This window comes from Falco peregrinus, chromosome 5 (assembly GCF_023634155.1).
Source record: "Falco peregrinus isolate bFalPer1 chromosome 5, bFalPer1.pri, whole genome shotgun sequence".
Taxonomy (NCBI): domain Eukaryota; kingdom Metazoa; phylum Chordata; class Aves; order Falconiformes; family Falconidae; genus Falco; species Falco peregrinus.
This window is the reverse complement of record NC_073725.1, coordinates 85,856,643-85,879,478: the sequence shown is the minus strand read 5'-3', so window position 1 is coordinate 85,879,478 and position 22,836 is coordinate 85,856,643. Positions and strand designations below refer to the sequence as shown.

At 42.9% G+C, this 22,836-nt stretch overlaps 1 protein-coding gene across 2 annotated transcripts in view; it reads right to left on the bottom strand.

Annotated features, from left to right (window-relative positions):
• FOXK1 (forkhead box K1) overlaps positions 1 to 22,836 on the bottom strand; it is a 56,160-nt gene that overhangs the window by 8,669 nt on the left and 24,655 nt on the right. The window contains exons 2-8 of one of the 2 annotated variants that reach the window (XM_055804176.1): positions 20,357 to 20,554; positions 9,819 to 9,975; positions 8,398 to 8,544; positions 6,439 to 6,632; positions 5,121 to 5,287; positions 4,131 to 4,412; positions 2,122 to 2,349 (exon numbers count right to left, since the gene is read on the bottom strand). In XM_055804176.1, the coding sequence (XP_055660151.1) occupies positions 2,122 to 2,349; positions 4,131 to 4,412; positions 5,121 to 5,287; positions 6,439 to 6,632; positions 8,398 to 8,544; positions 9,819 to 9,975; positions 20,357 to 20,554 (1,373 nt within the window). The remainder of the gene's footprint in view (positions 1 to 2,121; positions 2,350 to 4,130; positions 4,413 to 5,120; positions 5,288 to 6,438; positions 6,633 to 8,397; positions 8,545 to 9,818; positions 9,976 to 20,356; positions 20,555 to 22,836) is intronic. The other variant, XM_055804177.1, reaches the window with a different exon arrangement.

Sequence of the window (22,836 nt, the reverse complement as noted above, 5' to 3'; positions counted from 1 at the left end):
TCCCTCTCTCCCGACAATCTCAGCTTTGTGCAAGTTCACCAAACTGTTAATAACCCCTTTCATAGAACTTCCTTCTTGCTATCCATTGTCAAAGGAGGCACTGCCAGCTAAGCATTCATCTCCAGAAGGGGAGGAATAATCCCCTGTTAAAGTTACAGCACACCTCTGTAACAGGCAGTTCTCTGGCCACCTACAATCAGCACATCTTGCAAGCTACAGCATCTGTGTGCCATGCCTCCAGTTTAGAAGGCTCTCTTTAGCCCTGTTTGCACAGTGAGAGCAGCCAGTCTCTTGGGAAACTAGATTAGAATCCAAATATTGACTGTACTGACATCTCACTTGTGAAAGGGGCGGGAAAGAATTTTGCCAGACAACCAAATGTGTTCCCATCAGAACTGGGATCAGAACATAGGAATTTCTGGCTCCCAATCTTATATTCCAGTACTGACAAAAGATCTCACCCTCATATTAATCAAAGTGGTGAGGGGGGGGGGAAAAAAAAAAAAAAAAAGACAATTTAAGCAGCAACCCTCTAAAAAAAATGTCTACAATTCCTAGTTCCAGACAGAGAATGTGCTTACACACTGGCTTTGGCACACAACACTGCTTGCAAAACAAAATACACGCAGGTTTTGGACTCTGCATCAATCGGAGAGGCAGCCAAAGGGGACTCGGGAGACAGCACATCCTCTGCCCTCCAGACTGGTTTGCAAAGGATGGAATGACACAACATTACTAGTGTGTTCACTAAGTGCATCAAAGAAGGAGCCTTAGGATAAATAAACAAAGCAAACAGAACAAAGGCCCTCAAAGCCCAGCAACTTCTACCCAGGCATGGGAAGGAGGCTGCAGAGTATCAAAGGGACAAAGGAAAAATATTAGGGTAAGGATGAGGGCAGTCGCCAATTACAGTTCAGTGACTTAAGAGAACCTAAACCATGCGGTTGAAGAGAAGTTCACTTCGTACAAATAAGGTCAAGAGACTCAGGCTGTATTTTGTGAACCAGAAAATTCACTACCACTTACAAAAAACCCCTCAGATACAACTGGAATACCTTCCAGTTTGATAAGACTGCTAGAAGAATTGCTGAGATTAGAATATCTTAACATAAAAATGTTAAATAAAAAAAGCTGCCTGATTCTACATTAGACAAACCCTACCGCTTGGCAGCAACTTCACCTATCTGATCTATTGAATACCTTAATATCCTAGTTGCATAAAAACGTTATCATTATCATTTTTTCATCGCTGCAATAGCATTCTTACATTTCCAGTGCAAGCCAGGTGATACTGCAAATAGACATGGCAGAATATTCTGTAGAAACATTCCCATCTTCATGAAAACCATCCAAATTCCACCAGTGCCCTTAATTTCAAACACCCCATAAGCACCAGCCTGGGAGAGCAGAGGTGCTTAGCATCTCATTGAAAACGGCTGTAAGAAACCTGTTTTCAGGTGAACAGGTTTTGTTCAGCTAAGGATGATGACTGAGGTGCTGAGCAAACACTAAGAGGAGGCTAGTATGGGGTTTTAAAAATCAGGCTTGACAAATGACTAGAACACATCCTCTATATAAAAAAATCCCACATTCGTTCACCTGATGGAATAGATCTTATTTCTCTCAGGCTCTAAGACCTTAAGATGGGAAAGTATGTTAATTTTCTTAATACTCTATGTATTTCACAAGATCTAAAGAGCACCACTGAAATTTTATTATTTGGCCTGCTGAAAGCAGCAGCTGTTGGTCAGAAGCAAACAAAAAAAATTAAAACAGGCTCTACATGAGAATCACCAACACTTCCAACAAATTACCCTCAAAAGGTAGAGAGTACAAGTAATAATAAATGCATAGAGGAGGACAAAGGAAAGACTTTTCAGAAGCAACGCTAGATAGCAAAAGTCTTCCAGCTAGGGAAAGTGAGCAAACAGAAGTGGACAGAACGATATCTACCACTGACATTTACAGCCAGAGGCGAAGAATTGGCATACCTTTGGAATTATGGGACATATGGAATAACTTGATATATATTAAGAAGAGAATAACCCTTACAGCTTTACAACCTAACTGCTAAATGCAGAGAGCAATCAAAAACCAGAAAGCAATGGAAATAGAGCCTACCGTAAGCGCTGCCGGTGATGCTGTTGGTGGGGACAGCGTGTTTCCCATTCTGAGTGACTGCCCGCACAGGGAGCTGATGCTGTCCAATGGTCACTGGAGCTGCCTGCTGAAGGATCGTGACTGTCTGTCCTGGAACACCCTGTGCCATCTGACTGGCAACTGTCTGAATAACACGGCTGGCTGTAGGTATTGTGGCAAATGCAATCGTTGGCTTTTCATCCATGCCTACTTAAGAGCAGAAGAGACAATCATTTTCTACCCTGGCTTAGAGGCAGGCTTTATTCTCATTAACGTTTTAGCAGTGACACATACCCCAGGCTTACCAATGTGAAAATACCTCAGTACCACAGAAGGTCAGGGATGACTACTTGCAAACACTAAAATATTCTCTATTGCACATATACTCTATCAATATCAAAAACATTTTTCTTACAGCATAAGCCACACAGCCAAAAAAAAATAATAATAAAGATCATAAACTTGACCCTTTGTCCTAAAAAGGCATCATCTCCCTTACTGGCACATAATAGCTGTGATATGGACAGCAGTCACTGCAAATCTCATAGCTTACTGTGTAATTACAGGCAAATTGGCCTGACTCAATACCACACAGCAGGAGAAGGCATTAAGATCTTAAACAATGCCTGGAGCCAAAAGTCTGCAACAGCTTGCTGTCAGACCTGCATGTAGGTTGATTTACAAGGAGGTCTTCCCACAGCTGCAAGCTTTTGCTAGCTGTGGAAGCACAGGAACGAACCAGGAGGGATAAAAAAAAAAAAATTAAAAAAGAAGGGCTGAGTTTCTGGATAGAGATAACTGTGTGAGAGCACTCAAACACTTCTCTCACTTCCCAGGACAAGTAAGGGGTCAATTAAGCAGGTATGTAACAGATAGAGGACAGCGCTGGACATGCAGGAAAGGCGGGCAACCACTCTTCTCTTCCAGGGGCTCTGTGGGTCTTAAAGCAGGGAAGGCAGGAAGCACAAACTCATTAGTCATGTAGGAAGAGAAGACTTCTCCCATTTTAACATGAGTAGACAACAAGAACTGAGTTAGATGGGACACACAAGCATTGATCTGAGACCTGTAAGCAAGCTGACGGGAAGCAGAGAAAAGGCAAGGAAAGCAGGGACATTAGGAAGGCGAATGGAGTAACCAGGAAAGACAAAGGGAAAGTAGAGACCAGAAAAGGATATGAGCGGGAATAAGAGAAGGACAAGTAGGGAAAGAACAAGTGACAGCAAGAACTAGTGAAAGAAGGGAGCAGGTGACAGATAGGCAGCTGCAACTGTTAGTGCTTCAGGAACATGTATGGGATCCAGACAGGAATTTCTAGAGAATGCAAGTGAAACTCAAGCAAGATTCCCAACGAACAAAAAATGTTAGTGGTCCTGCTATTGCAGTAGGGGAAGATCTTTGTCAGTTTTTTCTTTCCCTCAGAGAAGAGCTACTGCCCCACTGCCCACATAAAAGCAGAGTGACTAGTCTTGCTGCTGGCACTACACACATCTACCTTGTAGCACTAAGCCCTTCTGAAACGTTGAGCAGACAAGGTGTTGTCTAGATCACAGCAAGAGAACATTTAACTCACTAAATCCCCCAAGGCTGGAATTTCCAGCTTAGGAGAAGAGGCCTTTGTTCTAACTAGTTCTTGAAGATTACTTTAGTGGGGCACTGCCTGCACTTCCAGAAGCACATGCCTTCCTCTAGGAATCCAGGCCTGCAGAAAAGGGCTCAATCATTTATTTACAAGGCCATCCTGAAGCAGAGAGTTTCAGCTTTTCCCAGGCCATCTCTTTTGGCAAGAAAGGAGACAAGGAGCACAGATGTTCTGCTCACTGCTGGAGACATCAAAATGGATGAACTTTCACTTGATTTAAGTTTTACCTGGAGAAATATCTTTTGTTAAAGACTAAGGACTCAGTGAGTGAAACAGTGTTTGACTATCCACCCCCCCTCAAGCCTGCTCAAGACTTATTAGCAGAATAGCAAGGGAGGTGAAAAGCTACCTCGGTGGTCACCAGCTAAGTCCAACACTGCTCCTGCAGCTTCATGAGCTGCTCCTGCTGTGCCCTGATTTGTGAGGATGTATCCATTCGCTGAGTTTGCAGAGGAGGTCACAACTCTGACCATTGTAACAGTGGGAGCTTGCTGAACTACATGAATTGCATGACATGAAGGCTGTTGAGAAGTCACTATTGACGCTGGCATGTATGCGACTGGTTTTGCCACCAGAGTAGATGGTCGGGGAGGAACAGCCATAATCACTGGCTGGGCACTGACTGGAGATCCTAGACAGAAGAGAGAAGCATACATTAACAGGAAAGGCAAAAAGGCCTCCATTCATTTCACCCATGTACTTCTAATCTGCAACACTCAGTCCTTCAGCATTGGCAGGAGTGGTGACAGGGAACAGAGAATAAGACTTCAGAAGTACCATTGTCCATCTTCTCTTTCTTAACTTACAAAACCCTTACTTGCCACCCGAGTACATTTCTGTGAACAAAAGCCACAATAAGCACAAAAAAGGAAGCTTTACTTAATGAGCTTTGTCCCCCAGCCTCACCAGGAACACTCTATACATCAAGCTAGTCACAGCACAGCTAGACAAACAGATACTTAACAGGGCTTCACAAATTACCAAAGCCCTGGCCCCAGCATGACAGAGCTCTGCATAGCCAAGCTGATCTTACCCAGAAGGCTGGCAAGTTAGTGAGAGCGAGCTACAGACTGCCAGGGCTACTCTGTCAGCTCTTTAGAGCTACCTGGTTCAAGGTTAGCTCATGCATTTCTACACATCCTTTATGTCCTGCCCCCTCGTCCAAAGGCTAGTAAGAAAAATAGTCTTAAGTTGCATATGCATCATCAGTCTTTAAACATGAAGTGGAAAGAGACCCAGATCCTCCTGTAACACACTGGCAGAAGCATTCCTGTGGTGTCCCCGGCATGGCACTTGCTGCAACTGAACAGTCACCATCTGTGAAACAAGAGCTACTCACCAGGTGCACTCTGTGAATACCGATACTCTGGAACTGAGGCTAACTTTGACCCAAAGTCGTGATCATGTGGAACGGGTGAGCCCTCCCGTGATAGGCACTCTGGAGTCTGTAGGCCACTAGAGTGAGGGGACAGCAGGCCAGGGTGAGTAGGGGAGGCAGGAGCACTCCTGAAACACCAGAACATAGTGTTGGCAGGTGTAGATGCATTTTGACCACAAGACAGCAGCAGAGACCAAGAGTTATCTCCAGCACAGGACTCTCAAGCAGAAGGACAGACTTTTCTTCCATACTACCCACTACAGTCTTGCTGGGAAGAGTTGAAAGGTACACAGTAACCTCACCAAACACTCTAGCACCAAATACTGTCAGATTATTCCTTGCTGAAGGGAATTAGACCCTTCAGAGCCTGCTTATTTTAACACCCAGTGCTGACAGAGAACCTGTTAAGTGCCTCATGTTCAGATCAGTTTTATAGTTTCAGGCCATTCTCAAAGGATCTTTGACAGTGTTTGAGAGCCACGGGGAGAGAAAGAAAGATGCAGTATAGAATCAAGTGTCTGGCCCTGCATATGCCAAAAGGATGCTCCCCCTTCTCTCTGCTGCCTCCCTCCCCAGCCACTTGGTTGCCATCTCTGGCAGCCACTGAACACATGAGGAATCGAACATTTCTTTAATGAGAAACAAGATAGAGAAGCTATCAGCTGAAAAAGTCTCCCCCTGCTTCCCCCGATTTTAACAGACAGAAAAGGTGTGGGAGGAATGTTACATGAAACTGCTCCAGTTAGTGTTGAATTGCAAGTCTTATTCTCACAGCTACAGGGCTCAGAGAAAGCTGCTGCTACAAAAAGCTCCTCTTTTGCAGGTACACCGCCGACTGGAGTGGCTACACAGAACACCCCCACTGCTTCACTGCTGACAACCATGATCAACCTGATCCTCCCTGCAGGAGAGCATTTTAAATACCACAAGTTATTCCCACTATGATCTAATCCACATCTAAACACAGCTTTCTTGAAATGAGAGACTGGCATCTCAAAACTTATTCCAGTGATAACCGCTTTGGATTTCTTTGAAATGATGCCAGAACAGATACGTTATTTGATGCATTTTGGTAGTTCAGTTCTGGCTATTTTTTTTTCCCCTTTTCTTCTGTAAACACTGAAGTCAGAACAATTTTCAGATTATGCCTCAGGACCAGTTAACTATATTACCTCTCAAAACTACAAACAGAAGTAAAGTTTGCTCACTGTACTTCAGGAGAAGGTTTTGTTTTCTTTGTAGTGAGTTTGGCATAGAGATTAGAGGAAACTGAAGTTACCTAGAGGAGAGAGGCCCAAAAGGTGTTCGGAAGCAGGACACTCCTCTTTGCCTTCGTTTCCTAAACGCTTGCTCTACTAGTTTGGCTTCAGAGGCAGGGTCAATTCGCCAAAAGGAGCCCTTTCCAGGCTCCTCCTGGGAGCGTGGGACTTTAATGAAGTAACGGTTCAAGGAGAGGTTGTGCCGAATGGAATTCTGCAGGAAGCAGAGGAATGAGATTATTATTTTGCCATGAGGAAGCCTATAACAAAGACAAATGGGTTTCACCACACAGCTTGGAAAAATAAAATACACACTGCCAGAATCAGCGATAAAGACATAAACAAGTCACTGAACTTGCATAGCTCCAAAGTCATGGGAGAGCTGCAAAAGAAAACCTGGGGAAGTATGTCAGAGTCTCTACTAACCACGCTGAAAGGTAGGTTCGCTTAGTACTACACCATCACTTAAACACATCTGGAACCAGGTAGTGCAGTGACTTTTCTGTGGAAAGCAAAGACAGCAGAGCTTTTGCTGAGGCAGGGGGAAATCACTAAACCACATCAGAACTCTCTCAAAAGACAGGCTTTATTTTAGGCAAGTGGAAAAAATTGCCTGAGCCTGTGCTAACTGCTTACCTGCCAAACGATCGCCGAGGTGCCCAAACATGCCTTAAAGGACACTGCATCTTGTGGTAATCATAATGCAAGCCAGCCAACATGCAGCTTCAGACAGCTGCCTCTGAGAAGAATCCATTATCTATGTGGCACTAGGCTCGCACTGTACAGCTCTGCAGATGTTGACAAGACTATTTATCCTTTTTATTGCAAAAGCCCACCTCTTACTGGGTACGGTGCTGTCTTTTGGGCTAGGGGAAAGGCTCAGTAAGCCCAGGTGTGCACAAGCTCATTCCTCTTCCACTTTCAAAACACAAGAGCTTTTGTAGCAGCTTTAGACAACTTCTTCACAAGTGAAGCCTTACAATGCCACTGCCAGGGGAGGGGGAAGGCAACTTCACCCTCCACTGAAGTGCGTCTCTTTGAAGCAGGACACAGCAAATGGTTTGCAAAGCACAACTCTGCAGAGCAGGTTAAGGCAGGAAGTGAATTCCACAATTAATTAGAACTGCAGGGAAAAGCCAGGGAGGCAGAAATGTATTTATTCCAACTGTACTCAAAGTGCACCAAGCAGTACTGCTCCTGCCAGTTGAACACAATGAAATCAGCAGCTGCAAGAGTCTTTCCAGCTGCATTAGTGTATTATATTCTAGTAACAACAATTTCAGAGGTGTGATGCCAAGAAAAAGTCTGAAAGCAGGTGGAGCTGAGGTTTCTGGAACTTTGAAAGCAGCCCTCAAGTGAACATTTAAGCTTGATTTAGCATGTATTAACTACATCCAAACCCTCCTATGAAGCTGGTCAGATTTCCTTTAAGACTATAAGGGATATACAGACTCAAAGTTCCCCAAGTTCCCATTCTTAGACTCAAAACTTGAAAACTGTGACTTACGCAATGCAGTTGATACACTGGGAAAACAAAAGATCTCTGATTATTGAAGGTATTATGATTAAGGACTGGGACCTCTGTTTTAGCCCGGACATCTGCTTGGACAGCTTATGCCAAATGAAGATAAGGTGAATGATTAAGCAAGATTCAGGCAAGTATCTAGGCACGAGAATGACTGATAGCAAGGATGTGGAAGAGAATAAAACAAACAAAAGTGAAAGACACATGACTACAGCACTAAAAGGGTATCAGAAACCAGAAAGCCCAATAGTAACAACTACATTGCCCTAGAAAGTATTTAAAAATAAAAAACTAATCACCCACAAACAAACTAGTTAGCTTATGTTAAACAAATTGACTCTGGGAATAGTCAAAGCAGCTCTATTCCCAGTGCCCCAAATCTTTAATAAATGCATTTCAAAGCAGATAAGCCCTGTCAAAGTAGTTTAAAAGCTTGTCAGTGTCAAGAACTCACCTGCCAGCCTTTGTCAGCAGTCCTGTAATATGGATAATGCTTGGTAATGTGGGCATAGATCCCACTTAGTGTTAATTGCCTGTCCTGTGCTGAAGATATAGCCTGCACAATTAGCTGAGCATAAGAATAGGGTGGCTTGGACTCATCCTAAGGAAAACAAAAACAAACCCAAACAGAAATTTAGTCGTTAACAAAGAATTCCTACAACTAGCATGTACCAACAACCCAAACTAAAAAAACCACATTGGACTGTAGTTTTCGCAGATGCTAAGAGAGCATCAGGGTCAACTAAGAGCAGCATCACCCTCTTCTCTTTCACTGCTGTTTTATAATGCCACCTCCCAATTTAGCACAAGCATTTGTGTGCTAACAGGGCTTTAGGACTGAGCCACATTTAAGAATCTCCTTCCCTCTCCCCACAAACACACACAAAAAAGCCAACTTTAATCTGATTCCACCCTCCACTGAATTTACCAGCACAAGGAACAGGATGAGGACAAGCAATGGTAAGCAAATAGTTAGAGGGTGTAGGGTACATTCATTGCTTTCAGTGTTCATGAAACTGAAGCCTTCAGTTCTGCCCAGCTACAACTATACTTTGTTAGGAAGGTTTCATGCAAGCATGCTATCAGCTCTCCTCCCAGCAACGAGCCCAATATGAAACTTGATCCTCTCCCTTCCCGTCTCCAGCAGGATTTGTTTCATTCTAGGAACTTTAATTAGGTTGCCAGAGCTCATATTCCCAGCTTTCAATATTACTCCAAGAACAGCCCTTCTTGTCTCAAGGGAGAATTCAAGCTACAAAAAAAGCCACCTAGTATTGTGCTCCTCCACCCAATCCCAAATCAGGTGGTTTTGGATCTAGACCTTTAACTTTGATCTGAAGATCCACTCACAAAATTAAATTTCATCATTACGACTAAGTTATTTCTTAATCTAAATTCCACTTGCTGATTTCCTCATTTAACGCTTACTTGACAGGCTTCATGTTTGTTTTAATGTCAGACTACAGATTTCTCATGGCAAGGATCTGGTTTCTTCCCCTGCCTCCCCTTTCTCCAACTGTGTTTTGCAAAATACCATTACTTAAAAGGAGAAGACGAGAGTCTGGATTTTAATGCACATCATCTTTATAGCTTCTTGATTTATCAAACAAGCAAAAAAGTTCTTCTTGCCTAACCATGTTAGTGAATGACTTGAATACATTTTGGGCAGTTAAGCAAGCAGATTCATTGTCTACCACTAGTAAGTTGCTGGTTTGAAGGCACGGTCTCAAAAACTCTGGAGGATACCATATACAGCACCCTTTTGGCCAGGGTATTCTTAAACCCCTTTTAACTATATCCAGCACTAGCAATAAACTGCCAGGTCTTAATAAGCCTCCCAATGAGCACTGCTGGGTAAGTAATGTTTCTCTGAACCTTTGGGCTGTCCCCGCCAGATGCATCTGCTTGCTGCTCTGATGCTGCTTTTGCAGCATACTCTGCTGCCAGCTGCAGATCCGAGGTAATGTTGTGAACAAAACGATATCCTGAGGATCCAGCACCACGTGGACTGGCCGGGCAAGAGTTGGGAACACTAGAAAGGCAAAAAGGAAATAGTTATTTGTTACTTCATTTATTAACAACATGCAGTTGTCACTCTCCAAGGTACAGTAAAGCTCCCAGGTCAGAGAAGCAGATATGCACTGGACTTACTTTTGCCCCTGTGGCTTATCCAAAGCCCAGACATACTGATAAAAAAAAAAAAGTCAAAGATAAAACGGGAATTTCTACCAAATTCTGTGCACACACAGCCCCCGCCACACACACTTTCTGCGATCACAAGACAGCAGTCTCAAAGTATGAAACAATTCCCAGAGAGGCCCTTCAAACAACGTACACTGTATCAGGGATGACTACCTAACTGAATAAACAGCTTGCTACTATAAGTTGTGAAAGAACAACACACTACTCTCCTTGTAAGACAGGTAATATTTAACCAACCCCTCTGATAAATACAAGGCTGTGTTCTTTTATAGTATCATAGTTAAAGCACCCAGTCCAGGCATCTGCCACGGAGGTCCCTGTTTAACACAACACCCGAGCTTTAGAAGATCATACCCACACGGCTAGAGACAGGTATTGCCTTCATCCACCAGCACACCAATGCAGCTAACAAAAGGCAGCTGCAATCACTAGTATAAAACACAGAAGACCGCTCACTCCTCAGCTTTGGCTAGTATGGGGAAAAGACACATTTAAAGTCCCAGGGCCACCACACGATGGCATTGCAGGAACAGCAACTGAGCAGGAAAGCCATGCTAAAGGTGATAAAAAGCTACAAACAAATAAAAGGTAGCTATAATTTGCAGCACCACTCAGGCACACAGAAGTGAGTGCTACAAGATGAGAACTAATCAGAAAGGCTTGTCTAGGGATCACACATCCTTGATTTACAGGGCTGGAAGGATGGAAAGAGAGGGATGAGACTGTCTTTCTCTGTTCTGTGCTGTCGGGCACTGAAGGGTGCAATGCCAGAGCAGCATGATGCACAACCAAATCCCAGAATTACATGTGCCTTTTACGTAAGAAGAAAGAAACAGCAAACAGGAAAGCAAAACAATACACAGAAGATTTACATAGCAAAACAAGCAGTTCAAATGGTACGAAAAGATGCAAATTGAAGCCTACAGCTGGGAACTGGAATTCAGTGAAACTGGCAAAATCAATCCTCTTACCAGTCAAATGCCCAATAATAGTGCTAACCCTGACAGAAATAAATGCAGTAACTCATACTCAAAGCGCTGTGCTAAACGCTGCCATGAAAACATACAGAACACTGTCTCTTCCTCAAAAAGGTGACTGTCTAAATAGCTTCCCACACACATGTACAAGTGCAGACGGAGAGGAAACAGTGAGACAACCGTTGTTTGCTCAATGGGCAATACCTTCGGTGCATAAGCAATCTGACAGTGTAAGGAATGACCGCTTCCTACCACAGTCCAGCCTGTAAACTGAGAAGTGCTGCTTCTCTTCGTGGCATCTTTGCAAATGGCTGCAGTGCTGAGCTCAGCATAAGAGACTGGTTTCTCTGAAAAGTGAGTTACAGGATGGGAGGATTGGAAGAGAAGGAAAAGGCAACAGCAATACCCAGCATATCCTTGCAATAGGAAATCCAAGCTCACCCATCTCCCATAATAGTACCCACCTAAAGCACTCCATAGCACCTGGTAACCCTTTCAGCGCTCACTGATAGTCCTTTGCATTAACGGGTGATGTCAGTGCTGTTCAGAAGGGCAGCAGGAGATGAAGCTTTCAGGAGGTGCAAGGTATATATATGTATGAGCTCATCAACATTGTATCTCTTTATGCCAGAGATAAATGCATTTCTTACCTAGCCTTTCAAAAAGCAGAGACCTGTCCGTGCAGGAAAATGAATCAAAGTTGCTATTCCATGCTTTGGAAGCGGATAAAGCTAAACCACAGAAGACACCCTTGATGTCTTAGTATTCACATTGGGAGCTGGTGTGAGTTTAATTATTCCACTGTCATTTTTCAATAGCTTCTTCACATACACACTTCTTATGTGTAGATAATTACAAATGAAAGCAATTTTCATATATGAAAATGACAAACCAAAACCACAGCAATTCTTTTATCATCTTTGTGTTTGGCACCCAAGCAATTATTGTAACATAAGGACTAGGAATGGAACAGGATAAAATTGTTTTCTGATTTCGTCCTTTACCTGCAGAAATACACAAACAGCAAACCACAGAGACAGTAGCCAAAACTCAGGCTAGATACGGAAGAAAGAAGAGTTCTCCAGTAAATCCATGCCCTGCACAGAGCTGTATTTCTTCGCTTTTAATAAATAAATAAATAAAACTAGTATGGTTTCAAAGATTGTTCCATGCAGTTCAAATACAATTGATTTGTTTCTTCAAGATCAGCAGAGCAAGTAGTCTAGTTTTTGCTGTTCATATTTTAGATTCTGAAACTGATGATGTGTTTTAAGTATGATCTTTTGCCTTTTTTAAAAAAATGAAATAACAAAGGTAGAAATCCTTAGCCTGCAGGGCTGTGATTCTCTTGAGTGCTAACAAAGCCCCTCCAACCTAAAGTGTTGTTAATTTTTAGAAGAGCCAGCTTCTCTCAGCAGACAGTCACTGAAGAACATGATAGTCTCCTAAAGAAGCAGCTGTCCCTTGGGACAGCTACAGCAGTAGCTAAAGATTTGAAAGAGGTATTATTCTTTTACCAGAATGGAACACTTCTGTCCAGGTAGCCCTGCTTCCTTCCAGCCTGGATCAATGATCAAGTCAAGAGACATGGGAACAGAACAAACAACATGAACTTTTAGCCACTTCATGCAAAGAGACAGGGTAACACATGCTGCTAAGTGTTCAAGCTCTCAGGCAATCGTCACAGAGCTCTTCAGAGGGAAGGGAGAAAGCTGACTACTGGAAAAAACAAAGAGACACAATCTGTCATCCCCCCCAATATGGGACAGAAGGAGTAAAGAAACACTCTACTAAAAATACCCCTCCCAGGGTTAAGTTAAAATTAAACATTAGTGCATTCAAAAGAAAACAAGCAAACACAATGCAGTGACATCAGTTTCCTGGAGTTCCTGGAATTCTCCTTGCCACCCAGAGCAGGGGATGCTTGCATGCACTCACACCCCCTTTAAAAATATTACAGAACAAAAAGACTTCTCCCTTACAAACACCAATTTGTGCTATACAAATAAATCCATGGTAGGGGCAGTGGTTATGATTTGTCGGATATTAATATTACATCAATTCTTGGCAATAACTTGATCCATTTTGATACTATAACCTTTTACTGAGAAAAGCATAGCGAAGTTTGCAATCCCACCCAGCTCTCAGACATCCTAACTTACTGCTGTGATCCACGCTTACTGTCCACGCAGGCAACCTTAGGTTACAAGCAATCCAAGCTAAATTGGGTTAAGCTTTCTGTTGCAGAAGAGAGAGCATTTTGGAGAGGAAGCAAATGTTTTATACCATTAAAAGTCACACACAGCACATAAGCAAACCAGCTGCAGTTACCCCCAGTCTTAATCCTGTGGCACCACGGTTAGTGTCCCAAGTCCCAGAGATCTTTGTTACTCACTACAGATTCAGCATCTCAACTTGAAACACTGACTGCAGGCAGCCATCGAGCCACAGTTCCCCAAATACCATGCTGAGACTCAGCTCTAGAATCGGACTACAACCATGTGCTGAATCACATCAGTCATCTGCAGCATGTTTTCCACTTAATGGTTAACCCCTCTTTGGCTGGAAGGCCAGAAAGATGAAGGTTGAACACTGTGTCTGCAATCCATTCACCCACGTAAGGGGCAGAACACTTTTTAAACACAGGACTTAATTTCTGGCTATTGAGAACGCAACAAGTCTCTGTAGCAGCATGATCCACTTTCAACTCCTGCCAACAAGAATACAGCCTCTTAAGTTCACAGTGCTTGCTAGCAACAATAAAGTCTTTAAACACCAGATACTGGAGAATATGTACAACTTACTGCATTTCTGCTGGAATGTCCAAAATCAATTTGCTTTAATTAAAGAATCAGAGTGCAAAACCCACTGTGTGCATGGTATGTCCACACCCAGGACGCAGTGTGTTGCTTAAGTCTTGTGATTTAAAAAAAAAAAAAAAAAAAAGGGGGGGGGGGGGGGGAAGGGGATACACCAGATCCAGAGAAGCTACTGACAGGAATAACTAGGATGATCAGAGATAGGGGATGAATTCCATACAGGCAACAAATAGTGAGGTGCAAGGTGACAGAGCCTATAAAAACAAAACCAAGAGGTGGTGTTCAGCTCCTGGTCTCTTACAATAGAAAAGATAGTGAACACAAAATGAAACTAAACAGCACATCCAAAACAAGAGAAAGTGCTTCTATGTTTGTAGTTACACTGTGGAACAACATAGGGCTGATGCTAGAAGTCAATGTGAATGCAAAAGGCCTTCATACAAGTTCTTGGGGAAAGGAGGAAGACAGGGAATCCATTAGGGGCTTTATTAGACAGATGGTCAGGAAGTCCCTGCTCCAAGGCAGTCCCTGCTCCAAGAAAATGGTGAAGACAGACTACATGTAAGTTAGCATTACTCTGCATTTGCTGTGTTCTATTACCCCAAACACACCCATCTTAAGCAGAATACTGCGCTAGAGGGATCTTGTTACCTGAGTACACAGAGAGATTCTTAGGTAAAAATCTCCAGACTCTCAATACTAGCCACATTTTACAGACTGGGGGGAAAAAGAAATTAAAAAAATGAAGCAACAAGTGGTTAAATGATGTATTTATGGTCACATTACAAGTCTACGAACAAGCTGGGAACAGAAACACTCCCAGACTCCAGTGCCAATTTCCCCAGAAGGAGAGGCAGCATGAGAATGCAGGGAAGTTGCTCTATTACTTAATTTCATTCTTCTCTGCAAGAAAGGTATCCACACGGATCAAGCTATAGAGGTTTAATTTAAGCCAGGTACATTGATAAAGCACCTATCCTCTCTATGACAAAGAGAGAGGATTACCTGGGATCCCACGTAAAATTGCTCACCTGACTTGGAACCTGCATTGTTAAAGAGGAAAAAACTCATCTCCAACTTTGTGGTTTAGGATATGGTATGCACATAAGCAGTGCCTTTGAAAAATGCCAAAATGCACATTTGTAAAGCAGGTACAAAAGACATAGCAGTGATAAGAGTTATAGCCTTGGCAACACTGCCAGTATAGAGATTCCTGTCCGGATAGGCAAATTTTCTAAGCCCCTGTTGAGTTCAAAGGGAGAACCCCCATTTCTTAAAATCTTCCCCAGTCTCCTCCTCAAATGCAAATCAAAGGTGTGTTGCTTCACACACCAGGACTATTGTTAGAGAAATACCACAAACCCCAGACTACCCCTATATTCCATTTCATGAGTCTGCAAAAAGGGGCACCAAAAGATACAGGTACGCTTTTTACGTGCAATAAGCAAGAATCAGGTCAAAGTACAGCACTTTGGCTTGTGAAACAAGCATTTCCATGACACACCAATCAGCAATCGTGGGTGAGAATCCTCTGCTGCTCTCTCCCTCCCTGGCCCAGTCCCAAAATCGTAACTCAAAGAAAAGGCAAGTTCTTGCATGTTGCATGTTTCAGAAACAATCACAAGTGGTGCGACTGCCAAACCAAGCTGGATTTTGATGTGAAAGGAGAAATCTGAGAGCTGCCCTGCCTGCTTAACACTGAAGAAAAACAAAGCTGTCGAACAAGCCACAGTGAGGGAAAGTTAGCTATCTGCAAAAGCTGAAATTCTTATTACTTGTCTGTGCTCCAGTGGTTTGGTTCCCCTCTTCAAAAGGAAGTGAGCTCACTCTGACCATGGATTCAGTGAACATTTTATACTGATTGGGGAAGAGGAAGTGCTCGTGTAGCTGGTGACATCTGCAACTTTTCTTCTAGCACATGGCTTGGCACATCTCCTCTAGCACATGGTCCACTGTCTGAAATATATATGCGTAGGAACTCCCAAGCCCAGTACAGATGTATATAGATTGTTGCTTTTCTTACCTAATGTATATGCATCACACTAGTTGGCTTGTGGTTTGGAGACAAGGGTGATTAAAAATAATCACCGGTCTGCCCAATTGTGGGAGTTACCCGAGCTGTATATGCTACAGGAAGTAATGGATAACTGAGACAATGCAAAAGAGCCTGCAAAAAACCTGCCTTGGAGCTCTTCACCTGCTTTTCAGTTAAATGGCTAATAATGCTATAGAAAGAAGGAAAGCCTGAATGAAACAGAGCAGGCAGCATTTATGCATCCTGTTCCAGCAAGTGAATGCATCCACTGAAGTCAGGGTTCATTCAGCTTCCCACTACATACCTTCAGAGGACACGTGCAAGTCCAGATTAAATCCCAAGTGTTCTGAAACAGTTTTGTACAGCTGTCCTAGAGCCTATTACAAAGTACTCCCTTTTTCCAAGCCAAGTCTGAATCAAAGCATAGCCAGTATTTGCACATTACCATAACACGGCTCACACAAACACACACTTCTGTTACGCTTTATGGAATAAAAGCCCAATACATAATTTATCTTCTACTTACTCTTGGAAAGTAGTAATTACACTATATATATATATAAAAATCAAACAATGAATTTAAATGGCCTGTTAAAGGCCACAAAACAAGTTGATGGCTAAGCCAAAGTAACTGCAGTTACCTCTGAGTAATCCACTATCAGAGCATGCAACATGTTACGGAACTAATTTTGCCTACTGAAAATAAGGGGAAAAAAAAAAAAAAAAAAAAGAAGGTTTCAAGAGTATAGCTTATGAAACCATGGCAATTAAGCTCACACCTTCTGGTTTACTAATCAAGCTTATAAAACAAAAGATGCAGAAGGACACCAGCTGATCTTTCATTATTCACACCATTAATTCCATTGTAAACTAGATTATTGACCCTTTTAGTAACAGCCAAACATGAGCAGGCACATTAAGTACTAACAATTAAAACAAAAATTTGGGTCCAATATACCAGTTTCACTATCAGCACAGAACCTCACCAGACACTTTTCAATCAGTGGTTCTCACAGGGTGCTAAGGGCTCTTCCTCCTACAAGTCTAAGAATTTTATTTTATTTTTTTACTGATAAAGAATGTGTATGTAAGCTAACTATGCATGCCCTTCCAGTGAAAAAACAGACAAGTACAAGACAAAGTGTTCATGCCCACAGTCATTCTGGTACAAAGATAAGCCAGACGTAGCAGCTGTAAAATATGAATAACGATACTGACCATAGTACAGCATCTAGTATTTCTTCATTGTAGGCTTTTTTTTAATATTTATCAGTGAGAACATAATTGCTGTTTAGAATAGGGAAGCATGTACAGAGAAATAATTTAATTTTCATAAATACTAAAAAAACCCCACCCTTGAGGGGCAGTGCTGGACGGGCAATGCTGTTTGGAAAACTGAGTTAAGCTACTACTACAGGGTCATTAACACCGACTGGAAGATAATAAAGAGAAAACTAAACACTAAATCTAAACTCCAACTCAGCATGACTTTGATACCAGGAACAGGCTCCTACATCACACCTTGTCTCTGCAGACCTGTTTACAATTCAAGTGCAAACCACTCTGGGGACTAGATTGCACCACATATATGGAGTCACATTCATGTAGATACTACAGATTTATAGCAAAACTAGGCAAAGTTACGTGTCTATAGTATAGGTGAGGAACTTCATCTCACCAGTGTCACCCAAAGCGGATCCTCCAAATGCAAGCTGCAGAACCTTAAAGCCAGGTACCAGAAGACCGTCCCTTAACTTCTGAAATTGTGAATCCATTGTATCTCCCAACAGGTGGGGCTGAACTTAACCAAACTACACATGGTTTTCACTCAGCTTTTCAATGCCTTGAATTATACAGGCTGCTTATACCAATTTCTTACAACCACAGTGGCCTTTTCCTTTTTGGAACATTCAAGTCTACTTTTTTTTTTTTAAGGAATTTTGAATTCAAAGCAGGAAGAAATATGCCATGCCTGTGTGTAAGCCTCACAGCATGCTGCCAACCAACATTTTCCCTTAAAGCTGTACAACAGCATTCAAAACACGTCTGCAAGTGGCCCCTCTTGGAGATAAAACACCTAGCTAAGAAAACCGTGGACACATTTCTCCCTAGGAGTAAGCAGGAATCTTGCTTTGCAAAGCTGCTGAGGGTGGCAGGTTTGGTTGTGTTTAACTAAAGCTCATTCCCTCTCTAGGCAGTGCACTTTGCAGAGGGAAAATAAACAGGCTGGAAAAAACCCAGAAGCTTACAGGGGGGGAACCTGCAGGGAAGCAAGCTGCAATGTAAACAGGCAGGCAGAGCAGGGCCTGGGGTCAGGAGGGCAGGGCTGGATCTGACGGTGGGAGTGCTGGTACAGCCTCTGCCCCGCACCGGGGTGGAGGCAGGAAAAGGGGGCCAGGAGCCACTTTCCAAAAAGGAAATTTCAGGCTGCCCAGGATTTCCAAACTGCAATAATTTTCCATGGGCCAATCAGGGAGGAGCGAGGCAAAAGCACCAAATTAGGAAAGTAAATACTAGAAGGGGGAGAGGGAGGAGGAGGAGAGCCCAGCTCATGCAACCACCTCCCAAAGCCAGAGATGGGAGAGGAGTGCGTGTCCCACACCGAGCCCCAGCCCCAGCCAGCTTCCCCACACCTGCCCTTGGGAAGGGGGGAGAGCGACACTGCCAGCCTCACCCACCACGGTGAAGCCACCAGGATAGCAGAGAGCTGCCCTGAGAGCCAGATGGCCAGAATGCGTCGCTACATGCTCCCCAAAGAGCATTCCCTTTCTTGGGCAGGAACCCCCAAATCACTTCCCAAAGCCTGGCCCACAGGGTATGAGAGCTGCGAGACCCTGCTGGATGAGAGGGGAAGGCTGAAGGGGCTGAGCAGGGATGTTTACAAACGTGTCCACCCCTCCTCTGTGTAAGAGGAACTCGGAAATGAAAGGGGTTTGGCAAGTGAAACCTCAGATGTCTTTTGAGGTTTTCTGAAGACTTGGCTGGATTAGCTTCTGCTCAAGACAAACAGATGCAATCATTAATCATCCTTAGTAAACACTCCGTTAGGGGCTGAGCACAATTCAACACTACTATTTCCACTTTCTCCTTATGCAAAAGAAACATTCTCGGGGAGTCAAATATCAGTTGCAGGCATATGCCAGAGTCAGAAGATACAGCCTCTGTTAGTAACACAAACCACACTGTGCTGCTTTGCGCAAGATGACTGAATGGAAACTAACTACCATATGTTGGCAAAGAAACCATCCCCCTCCCCTCCCAGCAACAAGCTTCATCTAAAAAGAGAAGGTTAAATATAAACTAAAAGCAGTGCCTGAACAGAGGACTAAAACCACAGCTACCTCCATCCCCCTCTTTCTAGAATATCTGCACTGTACATCTGTGCAGCTCTGCAAGACCTGCAGAAAAACCCAAACAAGCAAGCCCTCCAGATCTATACAAAACCAAACTGGCTTTATTGTGACACTGAAGTTCTTCTCAGTCATGTAAATGTGAATACTACTCACTGTATTAGTGCTAACTGTCAGAAGATGTTTATTATACTCTTTTACAAATGTGCAGACAAGAAAACAAACAAAAGGCTATTACTATTACCAGGTATGCTTTTGCTATTCTGAAGTCTGCACATTTTAAAACTCTTAACACATCATCATATATCACGAGTCTACCTTACTTTATAGAATTTATTATACTTCAAGTAACAGCTTTAATGTTGAAAGAGATTACACTGCAATCCATAACATCAGCTCATTGCTGAAAAAAGAAAGAAAGAAAATATTCCAGACAGTAACTTGATGTTCAGGTTATTTCTATTGCACATTCATGAATCAGGTAATTTAAAAAACAGGATACTCGCACAGATGTGCATTCAGATTGCTACAGCCCCTTAGCACACCGCCAGCATCCTACCCCCATTTCCTTCTATTCCCAGGAAACCACGTACCAATGGCCAGCCACCCTTGTCCCAACTTCAGATAATACCGGCACCACCCAGCAACAACAAAGTATTATTGAGACAAAAATAAAACAGGCGGTCTCAACATAGAAAGTATTTGCCTGCTTTCTTTTCTCTATGTATATAGGTAGCTCGATACACTTCTAATTCCACTGCCAAAGACGGACTAGTAACTCTATAGCATGAGACTAACAATTTCCCCCAAACCCTTCAAGCTCTTAAACAAAACCCTTGTGCCCTACTTCCAGCTACCAAAACACAGTTTTTAGGGGTCTTCCGTCATTTTTGAACATCAGATATTTAACTAGTTATTTTTAATGGGGCATTTCATGCACAAGTATACCAAACAAAACAGAGCTGACAGACTTATGTCAGAGAACACAGATGGAGTTTCCAGAAAGCACTCTGGATAGTCAACATCTTACCTGATAGTGCCTGTAGGGGATGGGAGGGGACTGACCACACTCCGGAGATCCGGCTCCGGGATGTGGATCTTCAGAGGCGATATTTGAGGGTAAAGTGGCCGAAGGGGAGGCGATGAGGCTTCCTCTTTTGCTTCCTCTTTATGGTATAAAGATGTGAACTGGATCTTTATAACCGTGCTAGGGAATCTGAAAGTACATCTGTAAAGGGGAGAAAGGGAAATGTTAGTTTCACACATGATACCAAGCAAAGTGTTTTTGTATGCAACTGGTGAACCATTAATTCATTCACAGCACAGAAGTCCACCATTCTCGATAGCATCTTTCTGTCCAGCGACCTGGGCAGAACTACTGATCATTCATACATCTCTGTAAATGTATCGTAGTGTATCATGTATCACCTAGAGATTAGATGCAAGCTGAAGGTTTGGGTAAGTTAAGTGTTTCCCCAATGCCATGTATTCAATCAATGACTAAGCCAGATGCAGAACTATAACGACAAACTCTCAGGTTCCTGCTGATGACTAGGATTTCTAGGATTTACCTTTTATTACCTCTTTGCACCCAAGTCAGGAAGATAGAAGTTACTAGAAAGTATCAAACCACAAGCAACATGGAGCAAAAGAGCCATAAAGTCCAGAGAGAGTAACAAACTGCCTCCAGGTAAGACCGCACAACACTGCTTAAGGACTGGCCTCTACATATTGTATAACTAATACCCATTTATATCTCCACAAGTGAGGCTAAAGGACCATCTAGCAGGGTTCAGATTAAAAGACATTAATTTGGAAGTGCCTCCCTTTAGACAACATGGTTTATAGCAAGCAGGGTTAGACCAGGGCCCCTGCAACCCTACAGGGCCCAATTTTCTCTCTATATAACACTTCTTTCCCATTGTTATTTAAGAAAAAAAAAAAATAAAATCACACATCTACAACTGTAGCCTTCAGGAGATGTTGGGAAATTCAAAAGGAAATAAGCACTGACATTTTCCATATTTGAACAGAAAGCTTTCTAATTTATAGTGTCTACAATAGGCACAGGGCTGCAAGAGCGAGTGTTCTGCAATTCTTCTTATTGCACTTTAATTAGACAATCATGTGCAATCAATACAAGCTTTCCAGGGATCATTTCACTGATACTAAGGTTAAAGCAGCAGGAAATAAAAACCAGGTTTCACCGTGGGAAAGGCCAACAGAGCACAGTAATTGTACTGGCTCCCAGCATCTTGCCTATAGAAGAAAATGGAGGGACTCAGGCAGTGTTGTTCTCGCACTGTAAGTGCTGGTGTAGGCTGAATGTAATTCTTTTAGTCAGTGCATTACTGAATCCTGCCAGGTAACAGAACACAGCAGCAAGCAAGTAAATCTGTATTTGTGACCACCTTATCTTAATGCTGCCCTCGACAGAAATGCAGAGAAGCATTCTATTACAGTTCTAAAAACATTCTCTTGCTCGTGGTTCTTCCGCACAAGCTAGTTCTGCTTTAAGGTAATGTTCAGAAACCTGCCGTGAGAAGTGCAAAATTATCATTCAGGCATGGGAAGCTCATTCCCATCTCCCACCTCATCTCTCAAATAAGCTGGCTCAGTGTTCAGCAGCTTGGGCTCACAATGACTCTGCTATGTGCAGCAGGAGTTTGCATTGCATTTAATTCACTTCAGAGGTCCTGCCACCTGCACTCATTAATGCATTAAATAAGAACATCATTGCTGGCAATGCAACCTAATTATGTTTATCTAACCCTTCTAAACATGGTTCCCTGCAGACTCAATACAAACGCACAATTCAAAACAGCGGTGTCTGTGCCTTGCAATGTCTGCCAGCAGCAGGCACACAGCTTACTGAGATGAACCTGAAACAAGGTGTTGAACCACTACTCTGGATTTTAAGCTTTCATATTGCTACATGGATTTGCTTATAGAAAAAAGCATTTGCGATGAGCATCACAGGGACTAAGGCTCAGTATCAGTATGAGCAAAGTATCATTTTTCAAGCCCTTACTAGGGAAAAGCTGAGCTTTCTTTCACAGAGCAAGGGAATTCTCTGCTGTAACACCAGGTGCTCAGCATTTTTCAACATCTGAGTCAAGGACAAATCAGTCCTTGTTTAACAGTGTTCAGTGCAATCCCAACCTGCTGCTGCTCTCAACAGGCCTGACTGCACAGAACACTACAGCAGGTTTGCAGCACTGTTGAGGCCAGATCCCCACTACAGCTTCATACCAGTAAGGGGCTCTATCCCACTGCCACTTGAGTCTTCCTTTTCAGAAGGGCCCAGTGATGCAAGATTCACATTTCCTACATGTTACTGCTTCCAGGTGATGGTGCAACTAATGATGCTGTAACAATGTTAGGTAAGAAGGTGATATACCTACAATCCAAAACACTGTGAGGCAGTCCCATCAGCCTGAGTATGGTCTATCTTAACAAAATCTGTTACTTTAACAACATCATGAGTCAACCTGAAAAATGAAGCCTAAA